The 19,202-nt window shown below is 30.1% G+C and overlaps 1 protein-coding gene across 1 annotated transcript; it reads left to right on the forward strand.

Annotated features, from left to right (window-relative positions):
* The first annotated feature begins 1,714 nt into the window (after positions 1-1,714).
* On the forward strand, positions 1,715-19,138 carry LOC143232518 (uncharacterized). Its single transcript, XM_076468083.1, has 6 exons — positions 1,715-2,491; positions 2,658-2,720; positions 6,459-6,509; positions 13,033-13,164; positions 14,040-14,161; positions 19,005-19,138. Exons 3-6 carry the CDS (start codon positions 6,504-6,506, stop codon positions 19,081-19,083), a joined length of 339 nt encoding a protein of 112 aa, XP_076324198.1. The 5' UTR covers positions 1,715-2,491; positions 2,658-2,720; positions 6,459-6,503; the 3' UTR covers positions 19,084-19,138.
* Positions 19,139-19,202: the final 64 nt, after the last annotated feature.

Consider the following 19,202-nt stretch of genomic DNA (forward strand, 5'->3'; position numbering starts at 1 on the left):
ACCCCATTCATCACCAAGGACTTTGACTCTGCACTGGGGCTTTCCACTCTCCAGTTCAAAGCTTATATGTTGAATCTCATGAACCTTCTTTGCACCTTTGCCGTTTGCAACTATCTTTACTATATTCTTTGAAACTTCGTTCCTTACCAAAGCATCCCACCTGGAAATGTGTTTTCCTTCCTCAGTGTGCCGTACTTTTTCAGAACAGACAATCTGCCATTGCTCCTTTTGCCCTCGCATCCAGGCACAATTGGATGAATTGGGTCTGTCCTTAGATAACATTGCAGAATCCACAGGTCACCCCATCCCACCATGGCTTATTACAGCCCCCAAATGTGACCTTTCTTTCAGTCATCTGAAAAAGGCAGATACTCCAGATTAGAAGTATCGTCTTTTATTTAATGAACATCTTTCAAACAATCATTCCGTTCCAATTTATACAGATGGTTCCAAATCAGGTAACTCAGTAAGCTCTCCCATGGTTTGCTGCAGTTCGGTGGTTTCGCGCAGAATCCCTTCTACAGCTTCTGTGTTCACTGCTGAACTGTTCGCCATATCTCTTGCCCTGGGTCATATTGAAGCTGAGCAGTACTCCAACTGCACTATTTATACTGACTCGCTTAGTTCTCTACTAGCCCTGGAATCGCTGCACTTTGGCTCACACCCTGTTCTCGCTGATATTCAAAACCGACTGGTCCATTTCTCATTAACTGCTACTTCTATCCAGTTTTTCTGGATACCAGGCCATGTTGGTATTCGCGGGAACGAGCTTGCAGACTATGCCTATTCCGTACATGGACTATGGTGTTGTCTTCAAGGCTCGGCTCCGTGCCAGCTGGCAGTCCACTTGGAATGAGCAACGTGACAACAAACTTTTTCAAATCAAACCCAAAATTGGACTTTGGCCATCTAGCTTCCGTAAAGTTCGGAAGGAGGAAGTTGTTCTCACTAGGCTACGCATTGGTCACAGTTTTTTAACTCATCATTTTCTTTTATCTGGAACTGTTACACCAGTGTGTAGTTTGTGTAACACTCAAATCACTGTAAGCCACATTTTACTTTCTTGTCATCGTTACGACTCTCAACAACGGCACAATTTAAACATGTTTTTTCCCAGGGTTTATCTGTAACATTGGATAGTGTTATTGGTGATGGTGACACTGTCCACCTTAATAAAGTTTTTAGAGTTTTAATGGCCATTAATCTTTTTAATCTCATTTAAGTGTTTGATATTTATTCATTACACCTTTTTAATTGTGGTTCCCTTTTCAAAGTTTCATTCTCTCTAGTTCAATTTAAAATTGGAAAATGGCTAGAACATAAAATAACTCGACACCAGGACTGGAAAGGCCAACTTCAGGTGACTAACGCTGCTGTTTGAACTATCCATTTAAACTACCCGTTAGTCGTCCTGGTGAGTTGTTATTCCAATTTTGCAGCATGTCTTTTAAACTTTACCCTTTGGTACTGGCCATAATGACACACAACCCAGAACCAGGACTGGAAAGACCAACTTCAGGTGACTGACGGTGGTTCTGGTACTTTCCTGTTAGTCTTCCTGGCTGGCTATGATCATTACCATTCTGCTACAGGAAGCCCTTTACAACTTTATAGACTGGATGTCAACATCGATTTTATGCAATTTTCTGTTTTTAATTGCTGTTTTGTTTTTACCTTCGTTTACTTTTACAAATTTTACTTCATTTACTTTACTTTTACCTTTTTACTGGACATTTGGCTACTCATTATTACGATTTTTCTATATGTCTTTCAAAACTTCTATTTTACATTTTGATAATGGCTGCTATGACACATAACCCGGAACCAGGACTGGAAAGACCCACATCAGGTGACTGAAGGTGGTTCTTGAACTTACCTGTTAGTCTTCCTGGCGGGTTATGATCATTACCATTTTGCTAGAGAAAGTACTTTACAACTTGTTTTACTCTGCTTTCTCTCTTAGCAGTGTAAACTAGGAGTCATCATTGGTTTTATGCTTTTCAGTGATGTTTTGTTTTACCTTCATTTCCTTTTCTGTATTTTACTACATTTATTTTGTTTTACCTTTTACCGACGTTTGGTGCAGATAGCCTAGTTGCTTTGTGCTATAAAACACTAAATCAATCAATGAGTAGGTATTGAAAGAAATGAATAAATGCTGATGAGGGATTTTGACATTTCATCTAATTTGTAAAATATCATTGAAAATTTAGGATCACTCTGTATTTGGATGTTTTGTTTTATATAGCCCCTTATACATGTGTGAGACTAGGTAGGGTTGGTAAATGTGTCTAAATTATGCTACAGTAAAACAGTTTATTGCAGTTATGTAGACACGTGCCTTTTATGTATACTTCATGTATAGCATAGAGTTTCTTTTGAAGGTTTTTTTGTACTAAATGAAGAATCATTTGAACCTACATCTTCAAATTTAAGTACTTTGTACTACCCTTATGACATAGGCAAATAGACTCGGAAGACAATTTTAAAAGTATGTGATTGTTATTTCAATTTGAGTTCTGTTGTACAAAATAAGAAAATACAAGAAATTTAATAACGTGATTTGCTGACTATAAATATTCATTTTTATGAACTTGTCTACATCTGTTTAGAATTAATATTCAACTGCTAACTCTTTTTTTTTTTTCCAATAAAAGGCTGAACTAGAACCATTTAAAAAAGCTACAGCTTTAACTAGAAAGTCAGAGGATGAAGTTGAGGTAAGCAGTTTTGTTCTTAATTGTCTGAACTTTTTAAATGATGAGATGTTTTTAACATATACACAGCTCATTTATACATCAGTCATGGTATATGTTTTCAAAAGATACATTATGGACAGTGTAAGAGGAATTTAACTTCAAAAATTAGAGTTGACACTGGCATTATATAGAATGTGTGCAATCTGAATATCTCATTAATGAAAAATGGTTTGTAACTTATCATTACAGAATATTAATCATTAAATAAAAACCTCCAAAAAAAGGTCTTTCTTTCTCCCTGGATTAGATTAAAAACACTATGTTGTATAATGTAAAAAAAGATTTTGCAAGAATTGCTGTAAAAATGTTAAATGTATTCTAAATATTTAAGAATGAAAGATAGTGTTTTTCTCTTTAAAATTTTGCTTAATATGAGAATTTATAAAGTAATTTAAAGCACGCATATCCAACATGTAGAAAGGAACAATATCTTGATTTTAACTGTTAGTCTTGTTTATTGATTTCATTCAACTATTCAATTATTTTCAAATGGGATTCAGATAGCTAGAATAATGAGAAATATTAATAACCAGAAATGCCTGTTTTAATTTGTTTATTATTTTCTTGTGTCATAACACTGATTAAACTGAAGAACCTTGAATTAATAGAAAATAATAATGAACAATCATAATAGCATTTCAATTACTTAGAGAGTTGGAATATGTTAAAGCAATAATGACCAGGAACACTTATTTTAATTGCATGATTAGTTTGTGACATCAATCAATTTAATCATAAGTACGACGTATTAATTATTTTACCTGACATTAATCAGTGCCAGAGATGCTTATAGTTAGAGGTGGGAAATTAGAGGAATTTGTTAATTGTTGAATAGTCTGACTCAGTCATCAATTACATTCAACAGACTGATTCTTCTCTTATGAGATTAAGTTTCTTCTTTGTAAACTTCTTTTTTCAACACTTTTATTTAATATACAGAGATGGGGTCTTGAGACCCAGTCTTGGTCTTCAGGCCCAACTTTTCTTCTGGGTTTGTTCTCTGAATGTTAGTTTTGGTTTTTATAGCAATAACAGTCCAACCATACTCTACTCAAAATTACTACATCTGTTGCATCATGTTTCAAGTAGCCATTACCTCTTAGTCTTGCCCAGCATGATCAGGTGATAAAGAGTGCTCAGCTTGTACTCTGAGGGTCACTGGTTTAAATCCCCATCATACCAAACATGCTTTCCCTTTCAGCTTTGGGTGTGCTATAAAGTTGTGGTTAATGCCAGTTTTAGTTGGTAAAAGAGTAGTCCAAGACTTGATGGTGGGTGGTGATGACTACTTGCCTTTCTTCTGGTCTTGTCGTGCTAAATTAGAGTTAGTTAGCACAAATAGACCTTGCATAGCTTTGTGTGAAATCAAAAAAATAAACAAACTACTTCTGCCTTTCCTCAAACAAACTCACTCCCCTGTCAAACAATACAAATCCTGTAATATTTTAGTTCCTTTAAGAAAGTGGTTTGCTTTGAGTAACACAAACTGCTCTTGCTCTATGATCATTTGCACATTTTTTGAATACCAGATAAAAGACTATTTTAAAAATAGTTACCAAATTAGTTAAGATTTTCAAAGTGATTTTTGTAAGAAAAATTTTAACTTGATGTGGAACAAACAAATCTTTGCATGGAAAACAATGTTATATTAAATGTTATTTAATGAATTAAACCTTGGCAATTTGTGAAAGTGTGGGTATGACAAATGGGCCTGATTTTCTAGTTTATGAATGCATAAATAAATAAGATTGAAGGATGTAAAACTATACTTTGCCTGAATGATATTTGTCTTGTAATGGCTATTTTACATTAAATTCTGTACTTCCAAGAGCAGTGGTAAATTTTAGGATGGAGAATGTCTAGAAATCAAATTTTACTATTCTGATACTAAGGGAGATTGATCATTTATTAAGATATTACTTTATGAAATTAAGAACCTAAAACCTATGTTAAACTTTGATTTATTAGCTACATTTTAATGACAAATTTATATTTAAAAAAATAAACTTATTACTATTGTTGTTGCTCTTATTTTTATTCAGAAATGTTACTTAGAGTATAAGTTTGGTCAAATAAAAATAAATTGGTCTCAGTCTTGGTTTTGATGGACTGTCTTGACCAACTCAGCCTTGAATACATTTTGTGGCAGTTGCCATTTTGAAAAAAAGAAAGATAATATGAACATATCCTGCTAGGTGAATTCGTAATTTAAGATGATCATCAAGCACCATTTTATTCTTAAAATGTGTAGTAATCCTGTAAAAATCAGATAATAAACATTTTTTTACTATCATATAATTCATGATGGTGAGAAACTCACTTGAAGTAAAATGTATTCTCAAGACAGCTGGAATGGATATTAGAACTTTAATTAAAATAAAGTACTGAACAATGTTTCAACCTTTTTTAGGGTATTTTCATGAAATGTTGTTCTGTACTTTAATTAAAGTAAAGTTGTAATACTCTTACATTGAGAATATATTATCATTTATTATGTTAATTATGATTTCTATTTATGATGTATGATTGAATTAGAAATAATTAAGTATCCAATTAGCCAGTTGATTTATGTATGTTATTTGAATAGGATAAACATAAAGTAATATTCAATAAATAAGAATTTCAAACATACCAGAATAACTTACAATCACCTGTATTACTGACTGAACTACAAGTGTCTGTCTTATCTTTGAAGGAAGTTTTGTAGCCTTCAATTAAATCTAAGTTAACACACAAACATTTTCATGTATGGAAAGCAGACCTAATACTTTACATCCAGGCCTGTCTCTGTCAGACATTTCACAACCTTTAAACATTATATTCAAAATTTAATTAAATATGAAAATATAGCTTATAATTCAGGTTTTTTTATTAACTTAATTTTAATTTTGTAAGTTCCAAACTAAATATTAAAAAAAATTCAATTCAATTTTTCTGTGTCACATTAAACATCTGAACTATTGTTTCTTAACTTCAGTAATAAACTTTTACTATTCCCAAACAATCGAAACCACAAATTGTACATAATTACAAGCAAGAATATAAAATTTGAACATTGTCTTTTTTGCTGAGATATCAGTATTGTCCAACCAGCCAGAGAAGCACACTCTGTCTGATGTTTGAGATTGTATGCAGATCAGTTTCACATGGTTGATATAAATGTTCGAAACTGATGGAAAAATCAGATTATTTTTTACATAAATCTTAGGAGTCATCTTTTAGTTTTTCTTCTGTAAAACAGTCAGTATAATTGTTTTGTTGTGTTTATAATAGTTTTATTCTCTGAGCACTAAATAAGTTTTTTCTTAACCTAATCATTTATTTAGAAAGCCAGACAAACAATAGTGGTTTGAGAACATTGTATTTTAGTGATTAGTACTTGCTAATTTATTACTATTATGATTTTTTGTTTTGTATTTTTAAAAAAATTAATTGGAAATTTGTTTAGTCAGTTTAGATTTTAAATAAGTCACATGGTTGATAGTCTGCCAGGACTGAGTAGATACAGAATACTGTTTCAAGAGTGTTTGTCTTACGATCAAAGAATTGTAGGCTTGAGAATATATTTTTAATTTGTGTAAAGCTTACTTAGAAAGCCAAGTAAATTACAGTGGTTGAGCAACATTTTATTCTTATGACTGATGTATTTGTTTTATGTTTTGAAATGCACATTTCAAAGGTGCAAGAATTATTTTTTAGGATGCCAACTTTTGAAGGTACAGTGAAACATACAGATGAAAATTTATGAGTGTAAGCTACAGTGAATATTTTGAATTATTGTTTTTCATGTGTCATTTTTCACAAATTAAAATAAATAATTATCAGCTTTTAATTTTAGCCTTATAAAACCTCAGTAAAATGGTTTAAAATTACACTGATTCAAGAATGTGTTTCAGGACATCTCACAAGTTCATTGTTTTACATTAGCCCTACAAGAATCAGTTAAGGTACTACATTCGTAATTTACATCTAAGTACAATAGTCTGGTAATAGTTGGTCCAAAGCACAGTAATAAGGCCATAAATAATATATATGAAGCAAATGAGAAAAGGTTAGGAGTTCTATGTGTTGAGGTACTTAAGTGTGGATCTTTCTGATCATTACTAAAATTGGTGCAGAGAGAAAAATTGCATTATTTATTTTATTTAGTATTTTCCAGCTTTTCATTTCACTGCAAATTGATGATTTTACTGTAATTAATTTTAGTAGTATTAGAGTAGAGAAAATAGTAATTTTTACTGAAAAATGTTTTGCTTTTCACTCAGGAGGTTGTAGAGGTTATGCAGTTGAAATATGAGAAATGTTAGATGAAGTATTTTTATTTTGAGCATGAAAATCTTGCACACACTAACTTGATAAAGACTATGGAAGGCCACAAAGAAATCTTTAGTAGAAATACGTGTTAAAAATCAGTTGTTGTTTAGAATTATTGTAAATGTTATTATGTACTGCTTCGTATGGAATCAGTCAGTTTAACAGAACACGTGAAAAGAGGGTTAATGAAATCATTGATACTTGCAAATTTCGATACTGTTAATTTGTATTTTGTTATTGTTACTTGAAAATGTATTTAGTACATGTATGTTTGTGACATACCACATGGTTAAAAAGCTGCAGGGATTTAATAGATAAAAAAAATACTTTGTATATGTGTTTGTTCTATGATCAGAGAATTGTGGGTTTGAGACTTGTCATGGTCTGTTGGAACTTCCACTGAGACAAATTCAAGAAAGTAAAAAGTGTGGTGTTACAAATCTAACACATGCACTATGTAAAAAGAATAAGTTTATAATTTATTTAACATTAAAAAACAGTTAAGCAAATTATAAATATAATGTAACAATATAGAAACAGATTATACCTCTTTTTAACACTAAACAACACAGTTATGTAATTATAAAATAAACACATAGCACATATAGAAACAGATTATACCTCTTTTTAACACTAAACAACACAGTTATGTAATTATAAAATAAACACATAGCACACTGTGAAAAAAAAACTGCAGTGAAGTTACACTGAAATAACGATTGAGTTGATTTTGGTGCTTGTGACTAGTTTGTCTCCTTTATTTGGCAGCTCAAAATTAGGGTCATTGGCAGGTAGACGCCATAGCTTTACCATGACTAAAATAAAAAGGGATACCCTTGTGTCTGAATAAATATTTATTAATATTTTCGTTATGGGCTCAGTATAATACACATAAATTTGTCTACATATCTGCATGCATGAAGTATTTGCACTTTAACTTTTGACACAGCTTGTGTATCTTCACGAAATTTAGTAGACTTTTAGTAAAGATTACAAGTATTTTGTATAAAAATATTAGATTTTCTAATATGTGAAAATCTTTGATTTTGGATTTTGATTAGATTTTCTAATATTTTTACTAATGATTTGTTTGTGAAAATAGTCTGTTTTGTTGCTAGTCTGAGTGCAAAGTGATTTCATGTTATAATTAAAAACTATTCTTTGACCCCAAAATCTCGCATATTATTTGTGTAATCTCTAAAACCTCCTAAGTACATTTCAAATGTTTGTTTTCAGTAAGACTTTATATTTTATTTAATTTTCTGTACTCTATGTGGGATCTGTCACTTAACCAACCTTGTAACCAATCATAAAAAGTGAGGGAATAAATATAAATTATACTTTTTTTCATGGTAGAATGACTACATATTATAACATGGAATACAAATGTTTAGTCTAAGTAGCTTAAGTATCATAACACTACATATTTACATGTGTGTGAGTGTGTGTATATCATTTTTTTATTATTTTGACATTTTAGTCGTACTTAGCTAACAGTAGTAACTTGCATTGGTGTAGTGCATGTGCACTCATGTTACATATCTAATAGTATAAAAGTGGCCTCTAGTCATCCCTGTCTTGGCTGTGCTTTAGTGGATTAGTGTTTTGTAATATACAGTTACATTTCAATTATTATACAGTTGACCTATACTATATTTTATGCCTTGTAAGATGCCCCCTAATTTTGGAAAGATAATTCTAAGAAAAAATATTTTGACTCAGCAACCTACATCTTGATGCAACCATGTTATTTTCAATATACTGAGTAAATACAGTCAAATACATCATATTCTTCATAGAATATCAACAATATTAGTTTAACTGAATGTTTTATGCATTTGAAAATGTTTGTAATTGGTAAGTAGTGAGATTGTGTTTTGTATGAGATGCATGGGGATTTTTTTCAAGGTATTCTTAAAGAAAAAGTGCATCTTAAAAGGCATAAAATATGGTATTTGTCATTAAAATGGCAAACACTTTTGATTGAAAGATAGAAAAATCATACAATCTGCATTACCAATATCTTTATAGCAATCCATTATTTATCAGTTTTTTCACATCCTGAAAGAGCTGTTAATTGGTTATTCATGAATTTTAAGTTGTAATAAGCAACAAAAGAAAAACATATAAATAACTGTAAAAATGGCTCATGTGGTGATGAAATTAGTGTAATTTCCTAATCAAGATGAAAAAATAAATTATTTTATGATCATCTGCATTTTCTGACATAGCTACATTGTTACAAAAGGACTTTGTACCAGTGAAAAAAAGAGTATCTGTAACAGATTAGTGTTACTAAAGGATATTCAATTAAAGTTGTGGAGAATATAGTATAAAAGTTGAAAATGTTCTTAAGTGAAGAGAACCAAATGTGGATGATATGAAAAAGAATGTAACAGGAAAAAGAAAGGTAATGGGACCATGAATATAACAATAAAGGAGAGGAAAATTTGTTACAGGTGAGAATAGGGGAGGGATAATGACTGATTACATTATGATGAAGACATAACTTTCTGTAAGGTATATTAAGAAGAGAATATGAATCTGAAATTAATAGTAGATTATTAGTGATGAAGAAAATGGTATTAATGGTCTGCTTTCATGAACAGCATAATAATTGTTCTGTGCATAGGCATTTCACACAAAATTTAAAATTTGTCACTACAGCAATTAATACACTTTTTGCTAATAGACTACTAATAGTTTTAGTATGATTAGCCAATAACTGCTGAGCACTTAGTCTTATTCATCAGTTAAGCATTTAATTTAACTTGAATTGGACCATAGCACAAAATTGATAGAAATTCCATCAGTTTAAAATTATTTATTTTTTAATGAAACATCTCTCTTAAATCATGAACCAAAAATATATATATTATATCAGAAAAGGTCAAAAATACCCTAAAAACATCAGAATTTTTATCACTAAAAGAGAAATACTCTTAATAAAAATAATATAGTTAATCTTTGTATTTTACAATAATATTTTTTCTATTGTGCAACTTGTGTTTGTAATAACTGCTTACATAATGCAAGTGTTAAATTTTTACACACACAACAACTGGCAAACATGCCAATCCAATTATCACAAGGTCATACCATATGAAACTAGTCCTGTATAAAGTATTCCCAATGCAATCTAGAACATCGTCCAAAGGCAGTAATGTTTATTTCCACAAGTGTTTCCTCTTTTATTCATAATTACTATTTAGAATGCTTCCCAGCTGCTCATGGCAAAACATTGACATTTTTAGATGTCAGTTTCACAAGTCATTGAGTCCTGAACTGCCTAGCCTTTAAACAAGGTGCATTGCAGCTGTGAATAATTAAACCAAAATGAATAATTGCACCTCTGATGTAATCAATACCATAACCCATGCTATTGAAGAAGCAATAGTCAGTAAAGCAAGAAATCCTGACCTATGCTTCTGAATTAATAAACTTCAGACAATACTGAAACAACTTCAAACAAACCCTTGACATTGCACTTAAACCATTCATTAATACCAAGAAACTTGTATTACTACAACATCAAGGTAAAGGGAAACACTTCTGCCTTTCATAAGATATATCCAAACCCAACCCTTTCATATTCTGTTGGAAATTTAAATTTATCTCAAAGAACAACAAATCAAACAACACCATAAATAAAATTTAATATAATGCAATAAAATGCAAAGATCTAGCAGAAGATAGAATTAACAACTGAATCCTGAAAAAAAAAAAACAACTATCTAATAAAATCCTAACCCACTTGGTAACAATTTATAATTTATTGTTATCATCATGTATTTGGAAATCAGTTTTTATGGAGGTGATTCTCAAGAAAAATATCTAATTCTGGAAACTACAAACACATTAGCTTTGTGAACACTCTTGGTAAGTTGATGGATGAATTAATTACAAAACAGTTAAACACTGACCTAAAACCAACAATATTATTAACAACATGCAGAATTCAGTCAGAAAATTTAGACAATCTACTGACCATGTGGTTAGACTTAACAAAACTATCTATCAAGATTTCAACAGAAAGCATACAACCATAAATCCCTTTCCAGGCATCCAAAAGGCCTTTGATATGGTATGTCACAATGGATTTTGCTATAGACTAATTGATAGTCACATACCCATCCATAATGTATAATATATAAACAGCTTTCTTACTAATACAACAGCTGAAGTTCATATTAACAATGACCTCTAGGTCTTTCATGTTTGAAACTAATGTTCTCCAAAGGTCAGCATTAGGCTAAAACTTATACAACCTCTTTGTCAATAATATCTCGTTCTCTTCCCTTAAACCACATACTTGTGTCTCAGTATGCAACATTTGAGGTCCAAATAGCATTCAGTGCATTATCATATTGGTGCAAGAAGTGGCACGTAGCCCTCAACCCATCCAAATCCCAAGCTATGTAGTCTTTTTTTTTTTAAATAAAAGTAGGAAAAAGCTTTGTAATTTCCAGTCAATCCTCAACAATTCAAGCATTGATCAAGTAGTATATTTCTCAGGGCACTCCTGTTTTCTCCAACAGCATAATTATTTTCATTGGATTCTAAATTTCCCACCCTGAGAAAGACTGCTGCATTTCATATTCTGTATTCAAAATTTAAATTGCATTCTTATGTATTAGTTCAAACAAACCTATTTAATTTTTTGCCACCAATTTTAATAAATAGAAGCTCATTTAAATGTCACTATAATTGCTAGTTTTCGATGTATTTGTCCCCTATCAAGAATTAATTCATCATTTGCTTCAGTCTCTAATTAACAATCTTATGTATACAACTTGTGTCAGTTTTTAACTGGATATTTTTGGTACAGCTTTGGTTCCTTCAATCTTCACATCTGCTTTGTCAATGTTAAATCACCTTTTACATTCAAACCTTCATTTACAGCCAGCATTCTTCTTCAGTTTCAGTATTGATCTTTCTTTTTTCCAACACACTTTCTGTTTCCAGTTTCCTGCTGTCCCTGGTGTTTGTTACAACATGTAAACTATGCATGTTTACCTTATTAACCAATTGTATTTATGAATCAGTCACTCATGCTTTAACAACATTAAACTTCATATTATTTCTTCAAAGCACTAAAAAAATCTTAAATCTTAATTTCTTTGCAGCCTTGTTAGTTTTTCAAACAATGTTTTCACAAGTGGGTCAAATGGAAAATTACAGTTTCTGACTGCTCCTAATTACCTTTCAGGCCCCTTCTGGTCATGAAGGTTTTCAAACCAAAATGGCTCATCATGGCCAGGTGGTTAGTATGTTTGATTTATAATCTGAGGGTTGCAGGTTCAAATCCCCATCACACCAAACATGCTTGCTCTTTCAGCCATGAGGAAATTGTAATGTGATGGTCAATCTCACTATTCATTGGTAAAAGAGTAAGCGTAAGAGTTGGTGGTGATGACAAGGTGCATTCCCTGTAGTCTTATATTGCTAAATTAGGGATGGCTAACACAGCTTTGCATGAAATTAAAAATTCAAACCAAACCTAAACACCTACGAAAATATTTTGCACATATACACTGTTTGTTTGTATGATAGGCTGTAGATGCTGTATACATTGTTCTTCAGCACAACTAGTGCATGTGTCTTCAAACTATACATTTATGGCATGGGCATTTGTAGTGATGGTGTTTGTGGATTGTACATGACTGACAAGTGTTCGTAAACTTGGGATGGTCCATTTGTGGTTTGGCTTTGTGTGAAATCAGACTTTTAAGGTTTATATAGGATATTTGTTAGACAGTTTTAGGGGCCTGCTGGCACTTTTTGGGGCCATTGGCTTCTGGGTTCCTTCTGATTTTGAGCCCTGATGAGTATACAAATAATGTGAGTGTTTATTGAGAATATGCCATGCTAAGTTACAACTTATATTTATTTATTATGTGTGTGTGTGTGTGTATATATATATATATATATATATGTATTTTGTTTTCCATATATATAGAAATCATGTCAGGATTTCAATGCTTTCTTCAGAGAATCTTCTGAGAAAATACAAGAACTTACCATTAAGTTTTCCACATGTTTACAAAACATCAAGAGATTTAGTGAGAATCAAAGAAAAGCTTCTGAGAATGTAAGAACAGTGGAATTTTCTTATTTTTAGCATGTTCCATTGAGCTGACTTACAAAAGTAATATTCTTTTCAGTTGAGTTGCATGTAATCTTAAATACAGGTTATATACAATATTAAAAATAAGTTAAGTAATTTCTGCTAAACATATAAGCCATTATTGTTTTAAGTACTTTAATGCTGCATTTTCAAAATCCCTTTGTTAATAGAAGCTCATTGAATTTGCATGTTTGTGTATTTTTATATATGAGAAATTTATAACTATTAATATCAATCATCCAAAATTATGAGTTATATACTTGGAAGAAATATTATTTTCAAACATGCTGTTTAAAGTAATTAACCAATAAAAAATTAGTTTTTAGTTTTGTAGAAATGCTTACTAGAAAAATAGTGTCAGTGAAAGTTTCAGTTAATTTTTTATTTGTTTTGTTACTTTACTGTATTTTAATCTTTATTCAGATTTATGCATTGTGATCTGAAAGCTTAATTCTTACTAGTTTTTTAATTTTATGTTATCCACTTCCAGAATATATATATATATTACAGCTGTGCTGGCATTTTTATCATTCTTGTGTAACCATACAAATATATTTTTATACAAAGTGAAGTTGAAAAGCAATTCAAAATCTGACCTTAATGTTTTCTATCCTAACATTTTTATGTAGATAATATTTAACTTATTTGTAGAATGTTTTTCTAGGTTTTCTGTATTTTACAAATTATAGATTGAATATGAATATTGAATATAAATAGGTGAAGATATCCTACACATAGTGTAACCTTAAAATGACTGATAAAAAAAAATACCTATAACATGATGTTACATGAAGAGTTATAAAGGTTATATATAAATATTTTCCTGTGATTTGTCTCAGGAAAAAGATGTCTTGTCTCCAGATTGTACAGGATATTGTATAACTTCAAAACAGAATGTTGAAGTTGTATGGGAAATGCAGGATCTTCACATGAAAGTAAAGAAAGCTATTGAAAAATCAAGGTTGGATTGTGTATTTTCATAATTTTAGTTGTAAATATGTATATATACATAAAACACGTTTATTTTGGCTCCAAGACAACAGCTGCAACACAATAGAATAGATAACAAAAAGAACATCTGAAGCTTTTGTTGTTTTTCTTCAGTATTATAAAGATTACTTTCATGTTAAACATAAATTCGTAGTTTTCTGTTGCTTCTCAGTGGCTTACTGATAAGTCTCAGGGCTAATTACACAGAAAATTTGGTCTCAATACTTGCAGTTAGTACAGCACAGATAATGCATTGTGCATCTTTGTTTAACAAAAAAAAGTTTCATGTTTCATAAATGACCTAGAAGTTGCTTGTTTTCCACGAACTTGTAATTATAACTTAGTATAATGATTTATTTAATTTTGTAATAACAATTCTGTTACTTGTTTTTTATGTGAAAAAATGTTTTTCATATCTTACAAAAGTTTGTTGGGTAATAAACATAGAAAACTTTGGTTATAGAGAGGTAACCCTCTCCCTGGTAATACAGCAGTAAGTCTTTTCATTTACAGTGCTAAAATCGGGGGTTCAATTCCCTTTGGTGGTCTCAGCAGATAGCCCAATGTGGCTTTGCTATAAGAAACACACACATAGGGAGGTAAACTAATTCTTAAACAGGGCAATTTTCTTATATTTTAAACTTTTTGTGGAAGGTTAACCATGTACATGTGTTTAGAGAAGGTTTGTTTAATTAAGTAACATTTTTATATATTAAGCTTGCCAGCTGTTCAGGGTGGTTTCTTATGGAAGATGTTATTTAGCAGTGGCTGGCATTGATGAAAATTAAAATTATTATATGACAATGGCTACTATATACTAAAATAGTCATCAATCTATGTGCTTTTTATGAGTGTGGAGATATATATTAAGATGATTTATGAGGATATACAAAAGTAGCATGGCTTTCAAAAACAACTGATTTTATTCTACAAGTATAAAGACTCAACTTTTCAAAATTTAAGAGATAATTGGTTGTATGTTATGTCTTCTTCATGTTATCCACCATTGTTCCAAATAACCACTGGCTTATTGAGTAGTTCTTATCTTCTGTAATATAAGTCCTAATTGCATTGTCCAGTAATACAACAAACTTTGTATTTCTGATTAAGTAAAGGAATGAAATATGACGTGATAGCCATTTCACACTTAGTTAAACGTTGTGAGATTTTTTCTTGTTTTAATTACGTAAATACAATGCTAGAAATTATATGGTAAATAACTTCAAGATTATCTTCTAATGTTTAGAATATAGAACTTGTAATAGAGAAATTAGAAAATGAAATGAAAATATTCAGAATTTTAAGTTTAATACCATACAGAGGTTGTATTTAGATAATGGCAACAAGTAGTCCCTAAAGTTATTTACTTTTTCATTTGTATGCATAATATGTAATAGAAATTTGATCATTTGTATGCTATATTTGACATTTTCTAAAAGTTCATTTCCACAAACATTACAATGAAGAACATTTTCATATACTAGGTATAGAATTTCAAGCTTATGATAGTTTCTTCAGTATGCTAAGCTCCTTTGAGCTGAATGTGTTCACAAAAAATATTTTATCATTTTAAATAACTTTAAAAAAATTCTTCATAACTATAATTCCTATTGAGTTTAGTATGTGCTGTACAGATTTTCTAGTAAATGAGATATGTTGATTTGAATTCTAGTCTAAGTGTACAAAAACAAAAAATGGTTTTTTGAAGTAGATCCAGAAACCATTTTGTTAATGTTGTGAAAGTGGCATTAATATTTTATTTTCAGTTTTAATTTATTATTATAAAAGGTTCTTGTTGATAGCTTTCCATTTATAAGAAATTTTCCCCTTATTCAGAGGAGTATAGGTGTTAAATGTCATTGCATTTCTTGTTAACTATGAGATGTTCCTCATAGTTTGTGTTAAGTGTTTATAGAAACAATCTTGTACTATTTTTCTAACTGTTAATCTTGGTGTACTATGCTATTTAAAATTTAAGAGTAATTAACCACGGGTAGCTTGTTTATAGGAAGCTGATACACAAGTATTAGATTTTCTGTCATTCTGCTTGCAATTTTAACTGTTCATTCAAAATATTATTTATATTTATTGAACAAGAAAGAAAAAAACTTTAACAGAATAGACAAACGTACTTTTTGTTAAGAAACAGACATCTGTATTTTATAATAATTGGACTATTTTTTTTTACTTCATTAGTAATAACACAAGTTTAGGACATCTGGAATTTGTTCCTTAAATTTGTAACATTACACTTTATTGTAAAAAGGGCAAACAACCCTCTGTATGATAGTTAGCCAGTGGCAACAAGCAGTTAGATATCAACAAACAACTATACTAGTGGAAATCTGAGACCAGATAATTAAAATTTATCTCTTTTAAAAACCAAATGATAATATTAATATTTAGTAGATTAAATTAAGTTACCCTATTCACTCTTTTCAGCAAAGTATAAAATTTATATTTTATACTTTTGTGTAGTCTCTTAAGAAAAACGGACACAGTAACAAGTAAAATTACATAGAAATACATTTATTAAACAAGTTGTTCAATAAATATAAAGTAAATTACATTTCTAATTTTACAAATCAAACAAAAGTAATTCCATATAATACTGAGTTAATTCTGAATAATATCATACTCTTTCTTGTGTATTAAAAAAATAAATGACACAAAATTCTGTTAAGTCATGATTGATGGTCTTTTCTTTTCAGTTTTTCAGTAAGAAAATCTTTGCTTCAACTTAACAATCTTGCCAATCAACATCAGTTACAATTTCTGTAAGTGGGATTCTATTAGGTTGAGGAATAGTTCGTGAGCGTTTTTAAATAATTTCATTCAAGCATTACATGCAAGACTATACAATACTTCAATGCATGAACACATTACACCCAAAACATTTATTATGATATTTTATTTCATGTAATACCTAGGTATATAGTATGCATTGTTTTAAACGAAATTGCAAGAAATTAAATGCGAAAAGCAGATGGTGTCGAAAATGCTCGATTTTGTCCACTTGACATTCCATTTAATGAGCTGAAAATGAAAGCAAAAATTAAAGACATATGAAAATCAAACACACCATCTATTAGAGCAAAAAATTATCTACCAAATGACATGAAATATTTTGCGAAAGCATTTCATTTATGAATATATTTTTTTAACTTGAAAAAATGCTCACGAATTATTCCTCAACCCAATAGTTTTCTTGAACATGAAAGGATGTGTATATTAAAAAGATTATATTTGACAATCTGTAATAGTGTGTGTAATCACCAATCCATTACATAAATAAAGTACATTAGTAAGCATATTTAAAGGAAGTATTTGATACTTTCTATGCTGTTTTAAGTGTATTTTTTCAGTTTTGTGACTGTTTGAACCTACAGTTTTTTCTATGTTTGTATAAGATCACAAAGTCATTGAATTATTGAAACTGTTTGTAAAGTGAAATGTATATCATGAAGTTGCATTTTTATTTTATATTTTTGTATAAATTATTAAATAAGCATGTAAACCTTTCCTTTAAATTGTTGAATTTTGTGAGCAGTTTTTTTACACATTTGATATATAAATATTTATTAAGATATCAAAATATATAATATCTCATGTTTATTAAAGTAAAATTCTTTTTTCTATTAATGTATTTGGAGAGGTGTTACTTGTTAAGAAACAGAGTATTTTCACATGAGTTACCATTCTATCTGTGATGTAGCAATTAGAACTCTCTTCAGGTCAAATCCAAATACCTTATAAAAGGCAACACTGTCAGTAAGCCATCTAAAGAATATTACAAGTAATTATTTATTAAACATAAAATAACTAACTTTTGGTTTAACTTGTGTAGTTAAAATAACCCTTTTCCCTGAAAACATTCAGCTTTTACCAAGTCTGTCATTGGTCTTCAGCCAGTTTTGCTTATCAGTATGAAGAGTTTTACTCTTCATTGTAGCATAAGTTTACTTCCCAGTATTTATTCCATCCTTATCCTTTACTTTTCATATCTTTGACTGTTTTACATAATAATTGCCCCTGGTGGCTTAACAGTGAGACTGAAGACTTGTAATGCTAAAAGCCAGGTTTTGGTTCATGTAAAGCCCATAGTATAGCTTTGTGTTTAACAAGGAACAAACAAAACATTATTTTAAGTCAAGAAATAAAATAGAATAATGTTTTAACTTTAGGTGTTTAATATTCTTTCACATTCATTAGCTTTTAAGTGAAATACCTTACAATCAATGTTTATTTTGTATATGTATGAAAAAAATAGAAATAGGTGTATACATGTGTGACTAGTCATTTACATGTTTTGTATATTTTTGTTAAAAATGTTTAAAATATTCTATCACTTATTTCATATACCATTTAATTCATTAGTTTTTTAAAAAATTATCATTCTATATTTGTAAATAGATTATAAGTCACACTGAATTCCTTAGCATGTCAGCAGATGGTAGTGTGCCTTAACTGGCTTCATTATCTTGAGTCAGTGGATAAAAATTACAGATTGATGCAACTAGCCTTTTTTACTTTACCATGAGTACAAATACTTTTATCATGGAACACACACACACTATAATTAAAGAAACAGACTATTTGAGCATTTTTAGAAGATAAACCTTTCTTCAGGGATGAATCAGAATGTTAATAATACACAGTTAAGTATCATGAAACACTTGCTGTGTACCACATGTAAATTTTTATTAGCACATACTAATCATGTACAGATTCATGATTCTGATTCAGTATATGTAACTGATATATGAAATATAATTTGTTTTATTTTTTACTTATTGTTCTATGTATATGTTTAGGCCATATTTGGAAGTGAAAGCTCAACTGAATAAGATGTTGGAGGTACGTTTCTCATCATCTCGGAAACAACTGGAGTAATATTAGACTGGTACTCAAAAATTGAGTACAAAAAACAGTTTCATGATAACAACAACTAGAGACTCGGTGAAGCAAAAGCATAATTTGTCTCTGGTGTTCAAAAAAAGACAGAATTTATG

Source organism: Tachypleus tridentatus, chromosome 11, assembly GCF_004210375.1.
Source record: "Tachypleus tridentatus isolate NWPU-2018 chromosome 11, ASM421037v1, whole genome shotgun sequence".
Lineage (NCBI taxonomy): Eukaryota > Metazoa > Arthropoda > Merostomata > Xiphosura > Limulidae > Tachypleus > Tachypleus tridentatus.

What these genes read in the sequence shown, in the direction of transcription:
- LOC143232518 (XM_076468083.1), top strand. An exon ending in AAAGAAAAGCTTCTGAGAAT is followed by an intron (nt 13,165 to 14,039) that starts GTAAGAACAGTG and finishes GATTTGTCTCAG; the next exon opens with GAAAAAGATGTCTTGTCTCC. An exon ending in AAAGCTATTGAAAAATCAAG is followed by an intron (nt 14,162 to 19,004) that starts GTTGGATTGTGT and finishes GTATATGTTTAG; the next exon opens with GCCATATTTGGAAGTGAAAG.